The sequence below is a fragment of the Alosa sapidissima genome, chromosome 14 (genome assembly GCF_018492685.1).
Source record: "Alosa sapidissima isolate fAloSap1 chromosome 14, fAloSap1.pri, whole genome shotgun sequence".
NCBI classification, from domain to species: domain Eukaryota; kingdom Metazoa; phylum Chordata; class Actinopteri; order Clupeiformes; family Clupeidae; genus Alosa; species Alosa sapidissima.
The window spans coordinates 16,207,632-16,227,107 of NC_055970.1; the positions used below are offsets into that span (position 1 = coordinate 16,207,632).

Consider the following 19,476-nt stretch of genomic DNA (forward strand, 5'->3'; position numbering starts at 1 on the left):
AATTCACGGATTGGGTTAAATGCAGAGACCAAATTTCCCTCACGGGATCAAAAAAGTATATATACTTATATATACTTATATAGTAAATAATACTATATTATTTTTAACGGAGCAAAGACACGTGTAGACGGCAACGTTTAGAAAATGTTTCTATCTCTTGAGCGTCAAATCCTTAGACAGTAATGTTGTCGCCAGTGGGGTTGGCCTTAACACACCTGACCCGAGGGTCATAATGAATGGCCCGTCCTTGAGAAAGGACACAGGACAGAGAGTCTCCTTACCAGGTTATTGAGGCGGTCCAGGATGTCGTTGATCTCCTGGCTGTACGTCAGGCCAATGTGAGACTTGCCCATCAGACGTCTCACCTTCTTCCGAATATCAGCCTTGCTTACCTACGACACACACACAAAAGCTGTGAGAATGATCCCACTACCTGGAGTGGCTGAGAGGTTCATGTGTATTACAGCCCAGTGACATACCTTCATCATGAGCATGTAGGCGATCATGTTGTGCAGTAGTGTGGCTAAGAGCCGATCCTCATCATCCTCCAGCCGCTTTCGGTCGTGGTCACCCAGGGACAGGTACCTGGGGGGCCACACAAATGTACACACACACACACACACACACACACACACACACACAGACACACACACAGACACTCACAAACACACGCACAAACACACGCACAAACACACACGCACAAACACGCACACACACACACGCACAAACACGCGCACACACACACACAAACACGCACACACACACACAAACACGCGCGCCCACACACACACACACACAGGAATGAGATGAGTAGAAGAGAGAGAGATGGAGTAAGACCAGGAAACGACTGCCGGCCAGAATCAAACCGTGTTTCTATGATGCATGTGGAGCGCGTGACGCGTGTGGTCATGATGCTGCCGCGGGTACCACAGCTGCCCCCCCCACAGTGCTATCGGTGTGGCCAAGGCCCCGGAGGGGTGGCGAGCGCAGGGGTTACCCACCTGTCGATCATCTCATGCGGGCCCTGGTCCATGCCCATGCCCTCCCGCTCCAGCATCACGGCGTCCAGGAAGGCGTCCTCCCAGAACTGCATCTGGTCCCACAGAGTGGAGCGCTCTTTGCCTGCAGGGGAACATTACGCATGCTGATCGGACGCACGGGGGAAACACGCACATGTTTACTACAAACAAACTTACCGCAGATGGTCTCTGAGCACAACAAACACTTAATAATGAATGATTCATTCATTTTATTCATGCCTGTCATGCAAATACCCATGAATGCATGCACGCAACACACACACACACACACGTGCACACATCTTCCGATGTGTAGCAAGACATCCAGTATGTCTGATACAGCTACATTCACAAGTCAAGAGATTTATGAAATCTAAATATATATATATATATATATATAAATTATAATTCCCTTTCACTTTCACACACACAACACCCTCATGCACGCACACACACACACACACACACACACACACACACACACATTCTGCAGGAGCAAAACATAAGCTACCACTGCATATCTGTCAGCTGACCTGACATGCTCTTCCCAGGCAGTCCTCAGCTCCCCTGCAGAGCTCCTCTAAAGTGTTGGCGTTGGCACTAGCTTTTGCATGACTGCCATCATAAATAAGTGAAGTTGAAGTGCAGCTAAGGGCACACTAGAGTAACTCGGCATGGCCAGATAGAGCCGCAGCTCAGCTAGGAGAGGAGCCACTCATAACACATGCATTATTTAGTGGCATGCTGCTCACCACCACAAAAACAAATATAGAAAAACCACGAACACACACCATTCACACTTCTCCTGTTCAATTATATACAAACACACACAACTCAAGTTTACACGCTCATATAAACAGACAGAACCAAACAAAAACACAGTCACACACACACACACACACAGCATGCAGCCATGCCACAGTAAAGCACACCCAGAGCTGGGAGTGAGAGACAAGCAGTAAGCCATACTCAAGGAGAAGGTCTCCATGGCAGCATCCTCCAGCTGGTCCCACATGGAGCTCTTGTCACGCCCTGCCCAGGTGACACCCCAGAGCCACACAGCAGAAACCGAGAGGAAGGCGAGAGAGAGGGAGAGAGAGGTAGAGGTAGAGAAGGATAGAGAGAAGAGAGACAGTAGGAGTAGAACCAGAGAAAAAGACAGAAGCATAAACAGACAGACAGAAAGATGGAGGAAGAGAGAGGGCAGTGGGTTAGCCTGCAGCAAGCTGAGGGCAGCGACAGAGCACAGGTGTTAATACACAAGCTCGTTATCACAAGGAAGAACAGAGCGGGAAGAAGGAGAACAACTTGGCCAATGGCGCTAAACGACACTTTTTACTGTTTTCATTCACGTGCTGGTGATTAGAACACAAGTTCCAAAGCACGTGTGTGTTTGCAGGTGCATCTCAAAAAAATGTAATGTCATGGAAAAGTCCATTTCCCTGTCCAGACAGAGAGATTAAAGGGTCAGGAAACCATGGCCGGTGATTTTCATTAATTAGCTGATTGGAGATCTCAGGTCTGTATGATATTTTATTCAATATTTTGATATTTTTATTCAATATTTTGAGGTTGTGTGTTGAATCTAGATGATACGATAGTTTCGGTTTTTGAAATACATTTTGAAATATTATTTTCTGAGATGTACCTGTACTGACTGATAGACTGCACGGCGCATATGGTGACAAACTGATTCCGAGCAGTATGTCCAATTAACATGTAAAACATGTGTGGAGTATTCCCTAGAGACATGGATCCTGCTACTCTTGAGTTCAGGAGGAAAAAAACAACAGTAAAAGTCATATCAGTGCAATAAAACCAAACATTGTTTCCAAACTGAATTAGATAGAATTTGATGTGTGAAGTAGGAATATTCTGCAAATAAAAAGCCAGCACGTGAGACAATGACTTGGGTGACACTTTCATGGGTCAGGGGTCGGGGTTACCTACCCAGCAGGCCCTCACACAGGTAGATCCTCATGCTGACATCCTCCAGAGGTGGCGGTGGTGCTCCTTTGGACATGACCCCCTTCGGCTCCCTCTTCCCAGGCTTCAGCTGGTGGGTCTTCCCCTGAAAAAACAGACAAACCCCCATCACACTCCACCTCCACACCAACTTACTCACCAGAACGCAGACACAGAACACGGCTCCTCACGAAACTGTAGACTACATGATCCAGTGCTGATAGGAGCTGAATCACATCCAGATGCATTGTGTCGGACTATTCTGGAGTCGTAGCTACTGGCTACTCACAAACACAGAGCTGGTGGCGGGGTTGGTCTCTATCTCGCTGTCGGACAGGGTGCCCCTGGAGAGGGTCAGGTGAGGCGCCTGTCTGCCCAGGCCGTCCCCTGCTGTGCTGCTCAGGTCGCTATCCGCTCCCAGGGTCTCACCTGAGCTGTTGCTCACCTGCCGGGCACAGACACCAGGTTAGAGGGTGACCATAGTGTATGCAAAGAGTTTAAGTTGGGGGAGGGGGTGTAGTGTGTGTTTATGCTATGCTATGCTATATGCTATGCTATGCTGCCATGTGCCTGGGCACAGAGGCCAGGTTAGGAGTGATCACAGTGGGAACTTACACTACAGTATATGAGGACTGGCACAGAGTGTGGTTATGCTATATGATCGGGTTAGGTAGCCACAGTGTGAGTTTACTCTATATAAGGATCTGTTTACTCTATATGAGGATCTGTTTGCTCTATATGAGGACTGGCACAGAGTGTGATTATGCTTATATGATCAGGTTAGGTAGCGACAGTGTGAGTTTACTCTATATGAAGACAGGCACAGAGACCTGTTTACTGTATATGAGGACCTGCCAGGTATACAGTCCAGTCTATATGAGAACCTGTGCGTCGCACAGCAAAAGAAAACACAATGTACAGACCTACAGTAGCTGGGCTTTTACAGCTGGCTGTAAATGGCATATGCCTGCTTGGTCTTTTGTGTGATTGTAAGTTTGTTAGACTAACACATTTAAAGTAGGGATTTGAGCCACAAATAGTCTCCATGGTTGGGAGCTTTGATGCTGTCCAGCTCTAGGTAAACAGAATACACTTTGGAATCAGCTGCCACCTTCCATCAGAGATGCTCCCTTCATCACAAGTTTTAAATCTAGGCTCAAAACACACCTCTTTTCCCTGGCTTTCCCTGCCCTTTTATGATTGTTATCTGATTGATATCTGTATTCATGCATTGTCTTTTAATTGCACTATGTACGGCACTTTGGTCAGTGTAAACTGTATTTTAAATGTGCCTTATAAATAAATTTTACTTACTATATTTAGTTTTAGAAATGCTGGTCTCTACCCCTCTGAAAATACTACGCTACCCATCCCCACAGATTACGCCGTGTTGTGTGAAAGGAGAAACCTAATTTTACTAGGCTCTACAACTGCTTTACACGAAATTCTATTTATTAATGTATGTATGTAAAGCTAATTATAACTCCAGTCATCTAATAATATGTATAGACTATTTTCTTCCAGCCTGTGTGTGCGTGGCGAGCAGCAGTCTGCCGAGTCACTCATGACAACTTGATTAGTCAGACGTAAATCACATTTGACGCACGGAGGCCGAGGGCTTGTGCGTGCGGCTTCCTTTCAGATGCGTCCCCCGAGAGCACTCGCGGTCATAACTCAATTACACATCAAGGACGACGCATCAACAGGCCGGACGGCAGCCGCCCAGATTCCTGGCTTACAGACAACACTCTTTCCCAGTTTCCCAGTTTCTCTTTGAGGGTAATGAATTCAGCATAATTATTAATAGAAAGAGCTGAACACAGACATGAGGGGCTGGAGATGAAGGAGGGAGGGAGGGAGAGAGAGAGAGGGAGACAGAGACGGAGAGAGAGAGAGAGAGGGAGAGAGAAGGAAAGAGAGAGAGAAGGAGGTGGGTGAAAGTGAACGTGGCTCAGATGATTAAGAGCAGAGAGTGATGAGGTGAGTCAGAAAGAAGACATAGTGAGAGTCGGAGTCAGAAGCGCCGGATATAACACACACACAGATACGCACACACACACACACACACACACACACACACACACACACAAACTTCTGCCACTTCTGAGGGGGTAGCAGAGTTTGGTAGGGAGTGCTGGAATGGGAGCTGATGCAAGAGCAGGAAGTGATTTTATTAAGTTGTGATATGATCTGAGAGAGAGGGAGACAGAGAGAGGAGGAGGGAGCAGAAGCCAGAGAATGAAAGACACAAAGAGAGAGAGAGGGAGGGAAAGAGAACGAGAGAAGGGGTGATGAATAGAAGAAGAAGGAGGGTGAAAAAAGAGAGCGAACGAAGTAGGAGCTCTCTTTGTTGGCTGTGCCCTACCACTGTGAATTGAGAGAGAAACGGGAGAGATGGAGGGAGTGAGAGGGGAGAGAGGGAGAGATAGAGAGCGGGATGGGAGGCTCTCCTGGTTGGTCGTGCCCTACCACTGTGCTGGCCTCAGAGTCCTGACTGGTGCTGCGGGTCAGCGCTGGAGGTTCAGAGCTGGCCACAGACTCCGTATCGCTCCTCTGGACATCCAAAGAGACGCGCGGGAAAAGAGGAAAACACAGAGAGACGGAGAGAGAAGAAGAAGAAGACGGAAGACATAAGAAATGAGGAAAACAAGAAAGGCAGCGAGAGAAAACACAGACACAGAGCACCAGAGAGCCAGCCTCCCTGACCCTCCCAGTGTCCCTGACCCTCCCAGTGTCCCTGTTGTGGGGGCTGAAGAACATGTAAGCTCACCTGTGAGCCCGAGGTGACACTCAGGCCACTGTCAGCGCTGATTTGGGACTTCTTCTCCTCTGTGTCTCCTGCCTTGCCCTCGGCGCGCTGCTTGGCCCCCTCCGCTCCTGTGGAAGAGTCGCCATTAGCACGGCTGCCCAGCGTGCCTCTGCACGGCCTCATGGGACATGTCACATGACTGGCAGAGTTTATGGCTTCCTGTACTGAACGCATCCTGTGATCTGAACATGTAGCCTGAAGTAAATCTGCTTTTGAGATCATTTAATTGCTATGTGCTGTTTCTCTATTGTGTGTTGAACATATAATAATCTGAGATATGTGCACCAAGTTAGAACTAAATGTTTCTTGTTCGCTTGTACTTGTTTCCTGTCAAACAGCTGTCAGTCATAACACTACACAGAGGCAGGCAGAGGACACAGTTTCAACCACACGGCCAAACCAGATTAAAACCCACTACGAGACACTGACAGGGAATCGAGGCGATCAGCTCAACACCACACACTCAGCAGCCGACATCTAGACAGACAGACACACACACACATACACACAGTAAACACAGGGCTGTAATAGGCAGACAAAAGGAGTACAGATAGACACAAATACACACACACACACATACACACTTACTGGAAGCGGTTACTTAAAACAGTGACACCTGTGCGCTGAAGTTGCTGCACAATCCAGCCACTCAAAATGACACAGGACAGTAAGATTATCATGCCCCCCAATGTAATTTAAAAGGACACAATATCTTCTTAAGCTTACCGGTTGTTTGTATTGTCAAACACACTCCTTAAGGAAAGGCTCAGAGATGAATAGGAGTAGGGAAAAGAAATCTAGACCAACCTAAAGGTCTTCACTGGGTTCTTTTCTGAACAGGAGGAAGTATATAGGAGAAACAAGGACTAGGAAAGATGAATGTACTTGAAGTAGTACTAATATGCAATGGACATTCTATGGACACCGATGGGCCCATATGCTAAAATTCATAATCTGGTAGGACGAGAAAGGACTTATTGCATAAGGTAAGTAATATCACTTAAAACTGGTTTAACATCTGGTTTAACATCTAATATAATATAATATAATATGACCGCAACATCACTGCAGTGGGAGGCCTACTTATTATAAATGAGTAATTATATATTATAAATTATCTCAAAGCAATAAAAACAGTGGAGTTGGTTAAGTGACTTGATAAATTTAACACTAGTGAAACAGCAATAGTAAGAGCCTTTAAGCTAGAGTCCTGTATGATAATGAATTGTTAAAGTGAAAAGGAGAGGGTAACTACATGAAATCCAAGAAAGAGGTTAGCAAATGTTTACACATTAGTAACAGTGGCAAAGGGTAAGAGGTTAAGTTAAAAAGTTCTACTGCTTAGGTCAACTATTTGTTCTATCTGTTGAAAGCTTTGTCTCTAAGGTAGAGAAGCAGCTCTGAGGAGGATAAGAGACAGGCAAGTCAAAGGGAAGTGGAGTGGTCTGCAAAGACTACAAAGAGTCTAAGTTCTGTTTTGCGCAAGAAGAATCTTACTCTGTTCCTTTTCCAAAGCATTTTGCTTTCTGTTATCCTGGTGCCTGCTCCACAATTCTACCCAAGATGCATTGCAAGCAAGGAGAGAAAGACAGAGAGAGAGTCAGAGAGCTGGTTGAAACTGGCAGTTATGGCGGGTGAGCATTTTAATGAGAGCCAACAGAAAACCGTAAAGATGATTTCAAAAAACAAACGATGCGCATCATCATCCAACTCCAGGACGTTTTGTAATGTTTCCTGAGTAGTTGTGTTTTAGTTGCACTGAGGAAGAGCAACCGATGATTTTGGGCTTCCCACGCCTACCAAAGACACATGACAAAACATCCAGAGCACCAGATCACCCTGAGGCTGGAGAACCACCCAGGAGGGGAGAGAAGTCTAAAGGCTATGGCTCATCGGCCGTCTTTGGCCCCAGACAGGAGGCCGCTGGCGTGGGCTAGCTGTCTGGGGAAGAGGTGGGAGGATATGGGGGGGGTTCTCCAGAGCCAGGGGTGTGGTGACACTCAGGCAGCTGTAGTAAGGAGGCGTGAGATGAGGGTGAGTGAGTGAATGAGTGAGTGAGTGAGTGAGTCCAGCCATCTAGCCAGTGGGTGGGATGGGGGCGTTGCAGAAGCCAGAGGGGAGGAGTGCAAACTTAAAAAGAGGACATTCCGTAGAATTGAGGGTGCATCTCTCCAAAACAAAACCAGGTCGTAGGTCTGGAGGAGAGGTGGAGGTTTATGAGAGTGGACGTCAGGGGAAGGGGGTGGAAGTGGAAAGTCCGTTCCCTGTACACGGGCCCAAAAACCAGGTGCGAGGCTGGCTCTGCATGCCATGCTCTGCCATGCTTGTGGAAAAAGGCACAACCCCAACGGCCTCAAACGGAAGCAACTGCTAATTGGAGTCTTTGTTTTAGTCTTTGGGCCGTTTACAGGGGAGAGATGCTCTGAGGGGTGGGCCATGCTGGAGGGGCCGGGTCACGCCCAGGCCCTCTCCCATCTCTGGGGCACAGGGCTGCAGGTCTGGGGGTTAGCTCTCAAACGGAAACTTACGCTAACATGCATCCACATGGTTAGAGCAGAGGGGGGTGGGTCTAACCAAACAGACTCAAAAAATAAACACAACAACACAAAGCACGCTTTGAACATTCAAGGGGAGGGGGGGGGGGGCAACACAAACCAGTGGGCGAGAGTGTCACAATATACCCCCAGTGTGTCTACACCAATTAGAAGGGTTTTAGCTAATTATTCTTTACAGCAATGCAGGTCTAATATCAAGAATTAATGCTGCTAAATTATAATAACAAATAAAAAAAAAAAAAACACTTCCAATAGCTCATATATAGCTTTCATTGATCCCATTGAACAGGTGTAGACCACTTAGGGCCATAGAATGAGACAGTGCCTTTCTGGAGGGAGTGACATTTAAGTACACAGGTCTCCCTTGGAGCTCGGTGGTTCGAGGCCAGGGGGAAGACTGGGTGGGGTGGGGACTCTTCAACAAGCCGGAGTCCCTAGGAGCATGCAGGGAGGGGTGGGTCAGAGTGGGGTGAGTGTACACACCAATGGACGCAATAAAATTCTCCTCGTTCAGACTGCGGGTATCGAATTGCCGTGCGCCCTTTCCGGTTGTGGCGGAAGGCGGGTGGAGCTGGAGCCGGGGAACCAGCAGTACGCCGGCGGCCCGGGCGCTCTCCATGCGGCCCGATGGGCTCTCCTTGCTGCCCGGGCTGCTGGCGCCCTCCATGGGGCTGCGCTTCCGCTTCTCGGCCTCTGCGGACGCACGCAGCACAGCGTGGAAGGAGGGAGACAGGAAAAGAAGACAGAGGAAAGAGGAAGACCAAACCACAAACATGGAAATAAAGAGAGAGAGAGAAAGGGAGAGAAGTCGAACAGAGAGAAAGAGGAGGAGGAGTAGAGACAGTGCAGAGGACAGAGGATCGTCAGAGGATCATCAGAGCTCCTGTGAAGCCCAGTGCTGAAGTTCAGTAGCTAGGGGGGGGTCAGGACGACAACAGGAAATATGAGGTTATGACATTAAAGGAAAACTCTGGGAATTTTTCACATAGATCTCTGTTTCTGCATGATTCTAGCTGTTAGCTGCACTAACTTGAGCTAGGTAGCATTGATCGTTTTTTTTGGACCAACAACAGTACTCAACAGTGCTCCACTAACCTCGAGAAACAGAGATCTATGTGAAAAATTGCCGGATTTTTCCTTTAAGGCCCTCTCAACCTACAGGTACTCAAAGAAGACCTAAATGGTTACCTAATGTAATGAAAACATTTATCAATCTACAGTGATTAGGTTTTGTTGATTAGCTCAGCAAGAAAGTCTATTAGCATTTCTGTTGCTACTCAAGGTTGGCAGAAATACTACAGTAGTGGTTACTTGCCTGACTAAAAGTAGCAGTAAACAGGATAAATGTGCTGTGTGGTGTACAGTAGTGTTGTGTCTGTACCTTTGGTTTGGTAGTGGGTGCCTGTGCTGTGTGGTGTAGTATTGTGTCTACCTTTGGTTTGGTAGTGGGTGCGTGCTATCTCCAGCAGGCTGAAGACGCTGGCCATGCCCCCCAGGCCTGCGTTGGTGTACGAGTGTTCCAAACTGGACACCGTACACTTCAGCAGGTCCAGCATGCCCTTGTACACCTTCCTGTTCACCTCCTGCACAATGGGAGAATGGAGATGAAAAATGAAGAGCAAAACACCCATCAAGCACCCATAAAGTACCTTTTTATCAGTTCAAAGTCACTGTAGTAGCCTTTTTCTCATATAAATAATGTCCAGCTGGAAGAGATTTCCGAAAAAGTTAACTTTGGTGGAAGCATCTCTCGCTTCCATTCCCTTCTCCTTCCATCCACTCACCACGTCCCTGATGACCTCCTGTCGCGCGTCCTCTTCTAATTGGACGGCGCGGTTGAGCTTGCTGAGCACAAAGCCACGCAGCTGTTCGTTCTCCAGTAGGCGGCGCACCTTCTTCATGTTGAGCCATCCTACGCCCTGCCCTTCCAGCACGCTCTGGACAACCTCCTTCAGGAACTGCTGGTTCTCGCTGCAGCACAAACACACATCCCACGCGGTAAAGCTTCTCCCCTTTTCATATGCCACTTCATAACACCTAGCATTTTATTTACACTGTTTGTCTTCATTCACTGGCTGCTCTGGGTAGGTATGCACTGCCCTGAACTGTGGCTGGTAGAATTGAAATGTAAATGTTGGCTCTGAGTATTACAATAGCATTTACACCATTGTCATTTATGAAATTTGTTATTGGAGTTTTGATGGGGTTTCATTAGGGAGTTGAATCACATGACCCCTTTTGAAAGCATTAATGGTATTAATGAAATCTAGTGTTAGAGTAGTATAGTCTTGGGTGGTATAGTTAGTGTTAGATTTGCATAGTTAGTGTTAGATTGGTAAATGTGTTAAAGTGGTGTACCGGTAGTTACTATGAGAGAGCTAGAGTGGAGTGTCTGACCTGGTGTTGTTGGCCTTCCCCTGAGGGGAGGGGGACTCTCTCTTTACAGTAGGGCTGTGCTTGATGACCGACGACTTCTGGTCCACCAGAGCTCTGGGACCACGGGCCCCTGTAAGGGCCAAACAGAGTGTGAGGACTGGCCACTGCTCACAGGGAAACTCAGTCTCTCTCTCTCACACACACACACACACACACACACACACACACACACACACACACACACACACACACACACACACACACACACACACACACACACACACACACACACGCGCACATACACACACAGTCAATCAAATACAAACCTTTCAACCCCAATGCATGCATACACACTACTCTCCACAAAACACATGCAAAGACATACATTTGACAGGGAAAAACTGAATAAAGAAAAGATATTCATTTTCACAAAACATTACATTACATTTACATTACATTTAGCAGACACTAAAACATACTATTTGAAGTTAAAAACAAATCTATTGTTCAGACCTGTAATCCAACAACATGCACAAGGAACACAACCTACACGTCTAGATTCACATACAACAGACTTCACATACAACAGATTTACAGTAGCACACACACACACTCTCTCTCACACACACACACACACACACACACACACACACATCACCCACACACACAGATGGAAATACACAAACACCTCTGAAAGAGAAAAACAAAGCATCCACAGTTGCGGAAGTGACAAGAAACGCTATTCTATGTCATTACAGCACAGGGCTAAGGACATTACAGGAACCACAGTAAGAGGAGAAGGGAGAAGAGCAGAGGAGAAGATTAGACCAGACTACAGGTGGGACTTGCAGAGAAACAAATGGTGCCATTTGGGCAACAGAGACCCACACACATACAGAACACACTCACACACACAATAACACACACACACACAGGACTGGAGAGTGACAAGAGGAGTGAGAAACGATCTGCATGGCAACAAGACCAATGCATCATGTGTCATGCGAAGAGTCAAATTCTAATGATTACAGCTGTACACACACACACACACACACACACACACACACACACACACACACACACACGCCCACCTGCTCAAATGTATGAGGGCACATACACCAAAGATGCAAGTGAGAGCGTAGCAGCATATACACACACACTGAGGGAAATGGTGTGTGCACTGCATACACACTGACCAGATGCCATTGCATGACTAGACAAGACAGTAAGGTGAGTGTGTCCAAACAAACACATACATGAGGAGAGTGTACGAGTGGGACATGGCGATGGCATACCATCAACACACACACACACACACACACACACACACACACACACACACACACACACACACACACACACACACACTCTGAACACACCACTGAATGAGGACACCACAGAGAGGGTTGGGCCCATGACCAGTGTCCAATACATCAAATGTGGCTTTCAAACACACACACTTATCGCTCAGGAAAAACTAGGCTAGCCTACAGTATTTCTCAAATTTCTATTTCAAATTCACTGTTTCACAGGCAGGCTTGATGTAACAGGCTCACAAACTATTCCACACAACGGTGCTGTCAAAAACTGAAAGAGAAAGAGAAAAAACTGAAAGAGAAAGAGAGAAAATAAAAACCAGGGAAAGCCTGACAGTCTGACAGCCCGACTCTGGCAAGTGCACTCCTTACTTTGCTTCTGTGCTGTAGAGCTGTCAACTGTCTGCTGCTGGCTTTGAAAGAGCTGCACTGTCTCGAAATCACAAAGGCTGCTTCTATAACTCTGGCAAAAAAATAAATAAAAACAGGGTCTTCCCATCACTTCTACAAAAGGGCAACACCTTACCGAGTTCAACTGAAGCGCAAAGTCTGTCTCTAGTCTGTCTCCTTGTTTTGTTTCAACAGATGCCAGGCTGTTGTTCTGGAGATGCAACTTGGACCATCACGAGTTCAACCTTGCCAGACTTTATGACCGCAACAGCTGCATACTGACTCACTTACATATTTCCTCTGCTAGAAGGCATCAGACCCACCTACAAATACAAATATTGAACGCAGCTCTGCTTTGTACATAGAAGGGCATCTTGGGTCAATATGTAACCCGACAGGGCCGTCTCTAAGTAATCAAAAGGAGAAGTGAGAACCTCCCGCGTGGAAACCTGATCTCCTCCCTGGCCGAAGCCGCGTCTCCTAATCAGCTCAGGGCTTCTGCAGACTGGTACTCTTCTCTCTCCGCTGGTCCCCCGTGACTGACCCGACGCCAACTAGGCCAGCCCGGGATCATCTGGATGTTCCTCGCTTCAATCATCTCCTTACACAGCTCATCCCAGCCTCGATGCAGAGGCATCATGCAGTAAGAGCTTTGGCTAATTTGCAGGCAACCGTGCTACTTTAAGACTGAAGTTTAAACGGAAGGCCTCTCTCTTTAGGACTAAAGTTGAGATCAGTTTAACTTTGTTGTGCGTGCGTGCAACATTTTACATCCTAAGGGTTATTTCGCCTGTAATCGCTACAAGGTGCTGAATTTCATTAATATTTCATGGTGTCTCCTCACTACATGTCCGCTGCTCATCCAGCTACACTGGCTACCTATGGCGGCCCGCATCAAATTCAAGTCTCTAACGCTTGCCTACAAAGTAGTCTCCGGTTCTGCTCCCACCTACTTGAATGCCCTCATACAGACTTACACTACCTCCAGACCGCTGCGCTCCTCTGACGAACGACGTCTAGCTCTACCACCGGTACGCTCAAGCCAATCCAAACTTTTCTCATCTGTTGTTCCTCGTTGGTGGAACACACTGCCAGTTCCTACAAGGGCAGGGACATCCTTTTCCACTTTCAAAAAACTCCTGAAGACCCAGCTCTTTAGAGAACATCTACTCTCATAGCAACACTTACAACAAGTCTTACTGATCCTAGCACTCACCAGCCATTTTAAACTGACAAGTAACTGTTAAAAACAGCACTCACCGACGCACTTATTCTTACTGTACTCTAATGTTTTTTTAAACTGTCCCAAAATTGTGAGAATTGTTCTAAAACTTACTGTTTACCATGTTGTTAGTCGCTTTGGTTAAAAAGCGTCAGCCAAATGTAATGTAATGTAATGTAATGTAATGTACATGGCTCTTTGTCTCTTCATGCCTGACTAGCTTCACTGCGAAAACACTGGGAGTGTGTTTTTGTGTGTGCAATGGGCCCAACCCTGACGGTACACACAACAGGTGAGAGGGGCAGAGATGAGTCTTCGGTCTCCCTCTGATGAATGACAGCCGACGCACGCAACTGCAGCAATGTGTTGACTGGTGGAGTCTCAGAAAAGGTGGGACGGTATGGGTGGATGAAGAGGAAGCAATGGCGCAGTGAGAGAGGGAGGATGCTGGGAGATGTAGTCGACTGGCTTTGGAGAAGCATGCAGCTCGCGCAGCAAAGGGCGGAACCCACCTTCTCCGCTCCCCGGGCCGACCTCTGTTATAATCTCCATTAGAGAATTTAGCCCAAATACTGGACACAAAACCCAGAATTAGTGCAGTGGAAAAGAATGACAGAGAGTGGCACCGGCCCAGACAGAACCAGTCCAAACATCAGCCCACAAACACCAGACACATGTACACACCAACAGAGCACACAGAGAAAGAGAGGTCCATAGATACAGGAGAGAGAGAAAGAGAGAGAGAGAGAGAGAAAGAAGCAGATTGAGGGAGAGAGAGAGACAGAGAAGCAGAGAGAGAGAAAGAAGCAGAGAGAGAGAGAGAAAGCACATTCCAGAGTAGAACTGCACAGGTGTGACTCCTGCTTGTTCTACTGTTCTACTGTTGTTCTGGAGACTACATCAAGCTGCCTTGTGTGGGAGTAAAGACAATATTTAACTTTGTTTTGGGCCAAACAGCTGGAAATAGCCTAACAACTATCATTTTCATTAGTAAAGAAAAAGTTTCCTAATAGAGGTGTATTGGTCTTCTTTTCTTCACATATGAAAGCCAAAAAAAAAAAAAAAGACAGCATGCATTGCAAAATAATAAAGTGAATCTAATCCAAAGATAACATATGCTCCAACTACTCCAAAATCTCCTCCTACGAAACAAAATGGAACCTGTCCAAATGGAAACTCCTACGAAACAAAATGGAACCTGTCAGGTTTATGATCAAGACCTGCTTAACATCTGCGCAAAATGGATCCTTTCCAGCTCATAAAAAGGTCATAGTGACCACGGCGACACAACAAAAAGATGAGCTGAATTCTTCGAGGGGACGTTTAAGAAGAACCATATTAGGTTAAAAGCACTTTTAATGACAGGAAGAGCACATCAGAGACCACTTTATGAGACAGAATCGTGTTACACCACACAAGATGATCTCTGCAATTTTCTTTGAGTGCACATTTAGGGAATTGAAGGAAAATTGTGAGAGAGAGTGTGTGTGTGTGTGTGTGTGTGTGTGTGTGTGTGTGTGTGTGTGTGTGTGTGTCAAGAAAATACGGAGCTTTCAGAGGCCAAAATCTGGAATGCACTGATACAAGATTGGGCAGATGTCGGTTCCAGTCATGTGGTCCAACTCCTGACCGCGTCTCCCACACAGCTTTGCAGAGGCAGTGAAAACAGTGGGCGGCCCGTAGTCCAGTCCCACACACACCACACCAGCCTTGCACCGCTGCCGACCGAGACTGGACCCGCACAAAGCAGCCGAAGGGTTAATAAACCCTTCGCCCTGGAGCAGGGTTGTGGCAGTCTTACCCATTCCATTTCAATGCCACAAAAAACACAGACTGGGACCACCTCAGCAGCATCCACTTGGGTTTCAACAATCAACATCCAATTTTCAAGTTTCTTTGACAGGAATTGCCAGAAACTGTTGCACGATTGAAATGGAATGGACCCTGAACTACCATTGGCAGTTGTTGAGAGACAGACCAAAACACACCACCACATCACACCACACCACACCACACCACATCTCATTCCGAGAGGCTTCTGAGGTCCTCAGAGACAGAGAGAGAGAGAAAGAGAGCTAGACAGATAGATAGATAGATAGATAGATAGATAGAGAGAGAGAGAGAGAGAGATAGAGAGAGAGAGAGAGTGAGTGAGTGAGGGAGAGAGTGAGAGAGTATGATCAAGACCCAAACCCCCAGTCCAAGAAGAGAAGCAGACGGGAGATAGTGGAGGGGGGAGTGGGTGTACGATCACAAATGCAGGCAAATGTTGGCTAGCTTTCACCTGAGCCATGTTTAGACTGCAGCAGCTCTGAGCGGTTCTCATAGGGTTTACTGTAGGAGTCAAAGTTAATGGGGGGGCTATGGAGATACACAGCAAACTACCACACCAAACCAGAGGGTGGGGGGGCAGGGCAGGGCAGGGCAGGGTCTCACACAGTGAACACGTACCCGGGCTTTCAGGCTCATCAGCATCATCATCATCATCATCATCATCATCATCGTCGTCTGAGCGACAAAGACAAGTCACATCAATCCATTTCAAAAGTCATGGCAGAGGAAATCACAGGACTTATGGCAGCTATTTCCATGAAGTGCATGAGTTTAGACACATGCCATTACGGTCTCCCCAATGCCAGTTACCTACTGAGGACCCGTGTTCCTACACAATTCGGAGACTATGCAGGAGCATTGCTTAAAAAACTGGGTATTTCTGATGTTAAATAAATAATGGCAATTCAACTATTTTAGTCATTGTTAACCAGGCATTGCGTTCACTTCCAGAATAGTGCCATGTTTGAACTACACAAGGGGAAAGAAGGAATGAAGCATTCCTACCAACCTTCCTCCACTTCCTCTAGGTCAAAATTAAAGTATTCTTGGGGTACAATAATGTCAGAAATAAAATGCAAAACCAGGGCATTGGGGGAAAGAAGAAGAAGAAGCAAAGAAACAGAGAGAGTGAGGAACCAAAAAAGGATTCAGGAACAATTCCAGCCTTACGATTCATGTGTAAGACTTCAGCCCAACGCCTGCAATGCTGAAATGTGAGTTTAAGGTGAAGAGGACCTTTGTAAATGTATATGTTCCTCTACAGTGAATACACTTAAGTAAAATGTATATGCTACACATAATGGTGATTGATTCAGAAGGATCACCTAAACCACTGATTTGTACACAGCTTACTGTAATTCACAGTGAACAGATGCTAGATGGAGATAAACAATACGGCTGGGTGCACGCGAAAATGATTAATCCAGGGATCCATGGAGATTTATTGTCTACTTTCTCCTCAGAGTATGGCTATGCACTGAGACTTGCTATACTACCTACACACCTGCTACCCTAATACATCCAAGTTCCACTTTGTACCTACATAAAAATACTGATGCAGAAAGAGAGAGTAAGAGCAGAGAGATGCTTCAGAGAGAGAGAGAGAGAGAGAGAGAGAGAGGGAGAGAGGGAGAGACAGAGAGAAGGGGGGAGGGAGAGACTGAGAGACAGGGAGAGGGAGAAAAAGGGAGATAAAGTGAGAGAGAGAAAGACAGAGAGAGAGAGAGAGAGAGGATAACAGAGAGAAGAAGAGTGAGGGATCATCTGGAGGGAGAGAGGAGGTGAGAAGAGTGCTGAATGATGGGGAATGGATGAGGAGATGAATGAGAGTGGTCATCTGGAGGAGAGCAGAACTGAGCAGATCAAACCAGACAGAACAGGACGGGACAGATGAATGGACAGATAGGGGGGAGAGAGAGAGACGGAGAGATAGAGGGAGGAGGGAGGGGAGGGGAGGGATGCAGGCGATCTACCTTTGAGACTGGGGAAGGGTGTGGCCTTCTCCCTGGCGGCCTTGTTGGGCAGAGCCAGGTTGGACAGACTGAAGCTGGTGCCGTGGTTCTTGTACAGGTTACCTGCAAACACACACACAGTCAGCCTTTAGAGAAGACCGCCCAGACAGCCTAATCCACAGCCACAGTTTCAGTTACACAGCTGGGGAAACTTAGAGGGAGGAACACCTGAGAAGCGTCTTTGTATATCATGAGGCTCTGAGAGGTCCTGTACTTACACATTACCAAGAATGTCTGTAATATTCCATTATCAGATTAATTTCATCAGATCATCTTATTGTATAATAGGCTTCCTAATGGATCCATCTATCGATCAATGATAACAGCCTTACTGGCAAATGACATGAGGCCTCCAAATCCATCGCCGCTGTTGTTGGAGATGGTTGAGTTGGGCGAGCTGTTGCGGGAGTCTCCCTCACCGTCCGACTCCCCTGGGAGCTTGAGACTGCTGGGCCGTAGGGGGCGCTGTGGCCTGAGAGAACCAATCACACAGCACAGAATGAGGGCAGAAGAAGTGTGAAAGGTTCAGAACCAACAGTATGAGAAATATCATACTTTGAAAAGAAAACCAGCCAAGTACAAGGGCAATTAGGGCAATTAGATAACAGAAGAGAAAGACAGAACCTTCAAAACGGAGTTCACAAATAACCAACTGAGAACTGAGTTCATAAATAACCAATTATTACTGACCAGATAAGTACAGCCAGTGAGACCTACAGCCTTGTACAGCCTTGAATGGGGATACATCATGTCTCTAAACTACACACCCTCGCTTTCAATGTTCAATGAACTGTGAGAGTGGGACCCCACAGAGTGTGTGTGCACATACTTGTTGGAGTGGGACCGGGGAGAGAGACTTGTTGAATAAGCTATTGGGAGTGGGAGCAGAGAGTGTGTGTGGTGTGTGTGCACGTACTTGTTTCCGTTGAGGTTCTGGCTAAAGCGCGGGGTGTAGCTCTCCTCCTGCTCCTCGCTGTCTGCATCATCCTCCGCAGGGAAGCCATACTGAGGCTCAAAGTAAGGGTTATCATACTCCTTCTTCTTATTGGCCGGGTCTGAAGAGGTGGGCTCAGGGCTGGGGCGGGAGAAAGGCTGGCCAGCCAATCCTGGGACAGCGTTCTTGAGGGCGACGCTAGCAGATGCCTCCATCTCAGCAGGCTCAGGCTGCTCCTAAGGGATAGGGGCAGACCTGTCAGAACACTAGACACCAACCACAACACAACAAATACTAAAGCTGACACTATTCCATTCACTCAATATACTCATTCAATACCCAACCAAAATATCTTAAGAGTTAAAAATGTTCCTTACTTCTTAGCTATTACAAAATTTTGATAGACAGTTAATTGATCCTTATTTCACAAATGATATGACCATCACAAAATCCATTTTTTTGTGGTGACCAAGTCAGTTGACATTTACATTTATTCACTTAACAGACGCTTTTATCCAAAGTGACTTACATCAATTATACTACAAGGGCCATTCTCCCCAGAGCAACGCAGGGTTAAATGCCTTGCTCAAGGGCACAATGGTGGAAGCCAGGAATTGAACCCACAACTTATACGGAATTTAAAGACCTATCCCTTCCATTAGCAAGCCTTTCTGCACCACAGAGCCAGCGCTCAGTCCATGTGTGGTGTTGTTTCAGCGGTACTGACGTGGTTGACCCCCCCATAGACCCAGTGTGTGGTGTTGTTTCAGCGGTACTGACGTGGTTGACCCCCCCCATAGACCCAGTGTGTGGTGTTGTTTCAGCGGTACTGACGTGGTTGACCCCCCCATAGACCCAGTGTGTGGTGTTGTTTCAGCGGTACTGACGTGGTTGACCCCCCATAGACCCAGTGTGTGGTGTTGTTTCAGCGGTACTGACGTGGTTGACCCCCCCCCATAGACCCAGTGTGTGGTGTTGTTTCAGCGGTACTGACGTGGTTGACCCCCCCATAGACCCAGTGTGTGGTGTTGTTTCAGCGGTACTG

At 47.0% G+C, this 19,476-nt stretch overlaps 1 protein-coding gene across 21 annotated transcripts in view; it reads right to left on the reverse strand.

The window, feature by feature from the left end:
• Positions 1–19,476, reverse strand: part of madd (MAP-kinase activating death domain) — a 57,823-nt gene that overhangs the window by 11,300 nt on the left and 27,047 nt on the right. For 6 of the 21 annotated variants that reach the window (XM_042061440.1, XM_042061444.1, XM_042061437.1 and 3 more), the window contains 17 exons: positions 18,414–18,667; positions 17,830–17,969; positions 17,459–17,560; positions 14,165–14,224; positions 10,746–10,854; positions 10,133–10,319; positions 9,781–9,931; positions 8,832–9,041; positions 7,291–7,347; positions 5,755–5,861; positions 5,454–5,537; positions 3,274–3,429; positions 2,970–3,090; positions 1,989–2,051; positions 1,002–1,122; positions 480–585; positions 282–392 (listed from right to left, as the gene is read on the reverse strand). In XM_042061440.1, the coding sequence (XP_041917374.1) occupies positions 282–392; positions 480–585; positions 1,002–1,122; positions 1,989–2,051; positions 2,970–3,090; positions 3,274–3,429; positions 5,454–5,537; positions 5,755–5,861; positions 7,291–7,347; positions 8,832–9,041; positions 9,781–9,931; positions 10,133–10,319; positions 10,746–10,854; positions 14,165–14,224; positions 17,459–17,560; positions 17,830–17,969; positions 18,414–18,667 (2,139 nt within the window). Of the gene's footprint in view, positions 1–281; positions 393–479; positions 586–1,001; positions 1,123–1,988; positions 2,052–2,969; positions 3,091–3,273; positions 3,430–5,453; positions 5,538–5,754; positions 5,862–7,290; positions 7,348–8,831; positions 9,042–9,780; positions 9,932–10,132; positions 10,320–10,745; positions 10,855–14,164; positions 14,225–16,103; positions 16,161–17,458; positions 17,561–17,829; positions 17,970–18,413; positions 18,668–19,476 lie in introns of all 21 variants that reach the window. The other 15 variants (XM_042061442.1, XM_042061438.1, XM_042061455.1 and 12 more) reach the window with 10 other exon arrangements.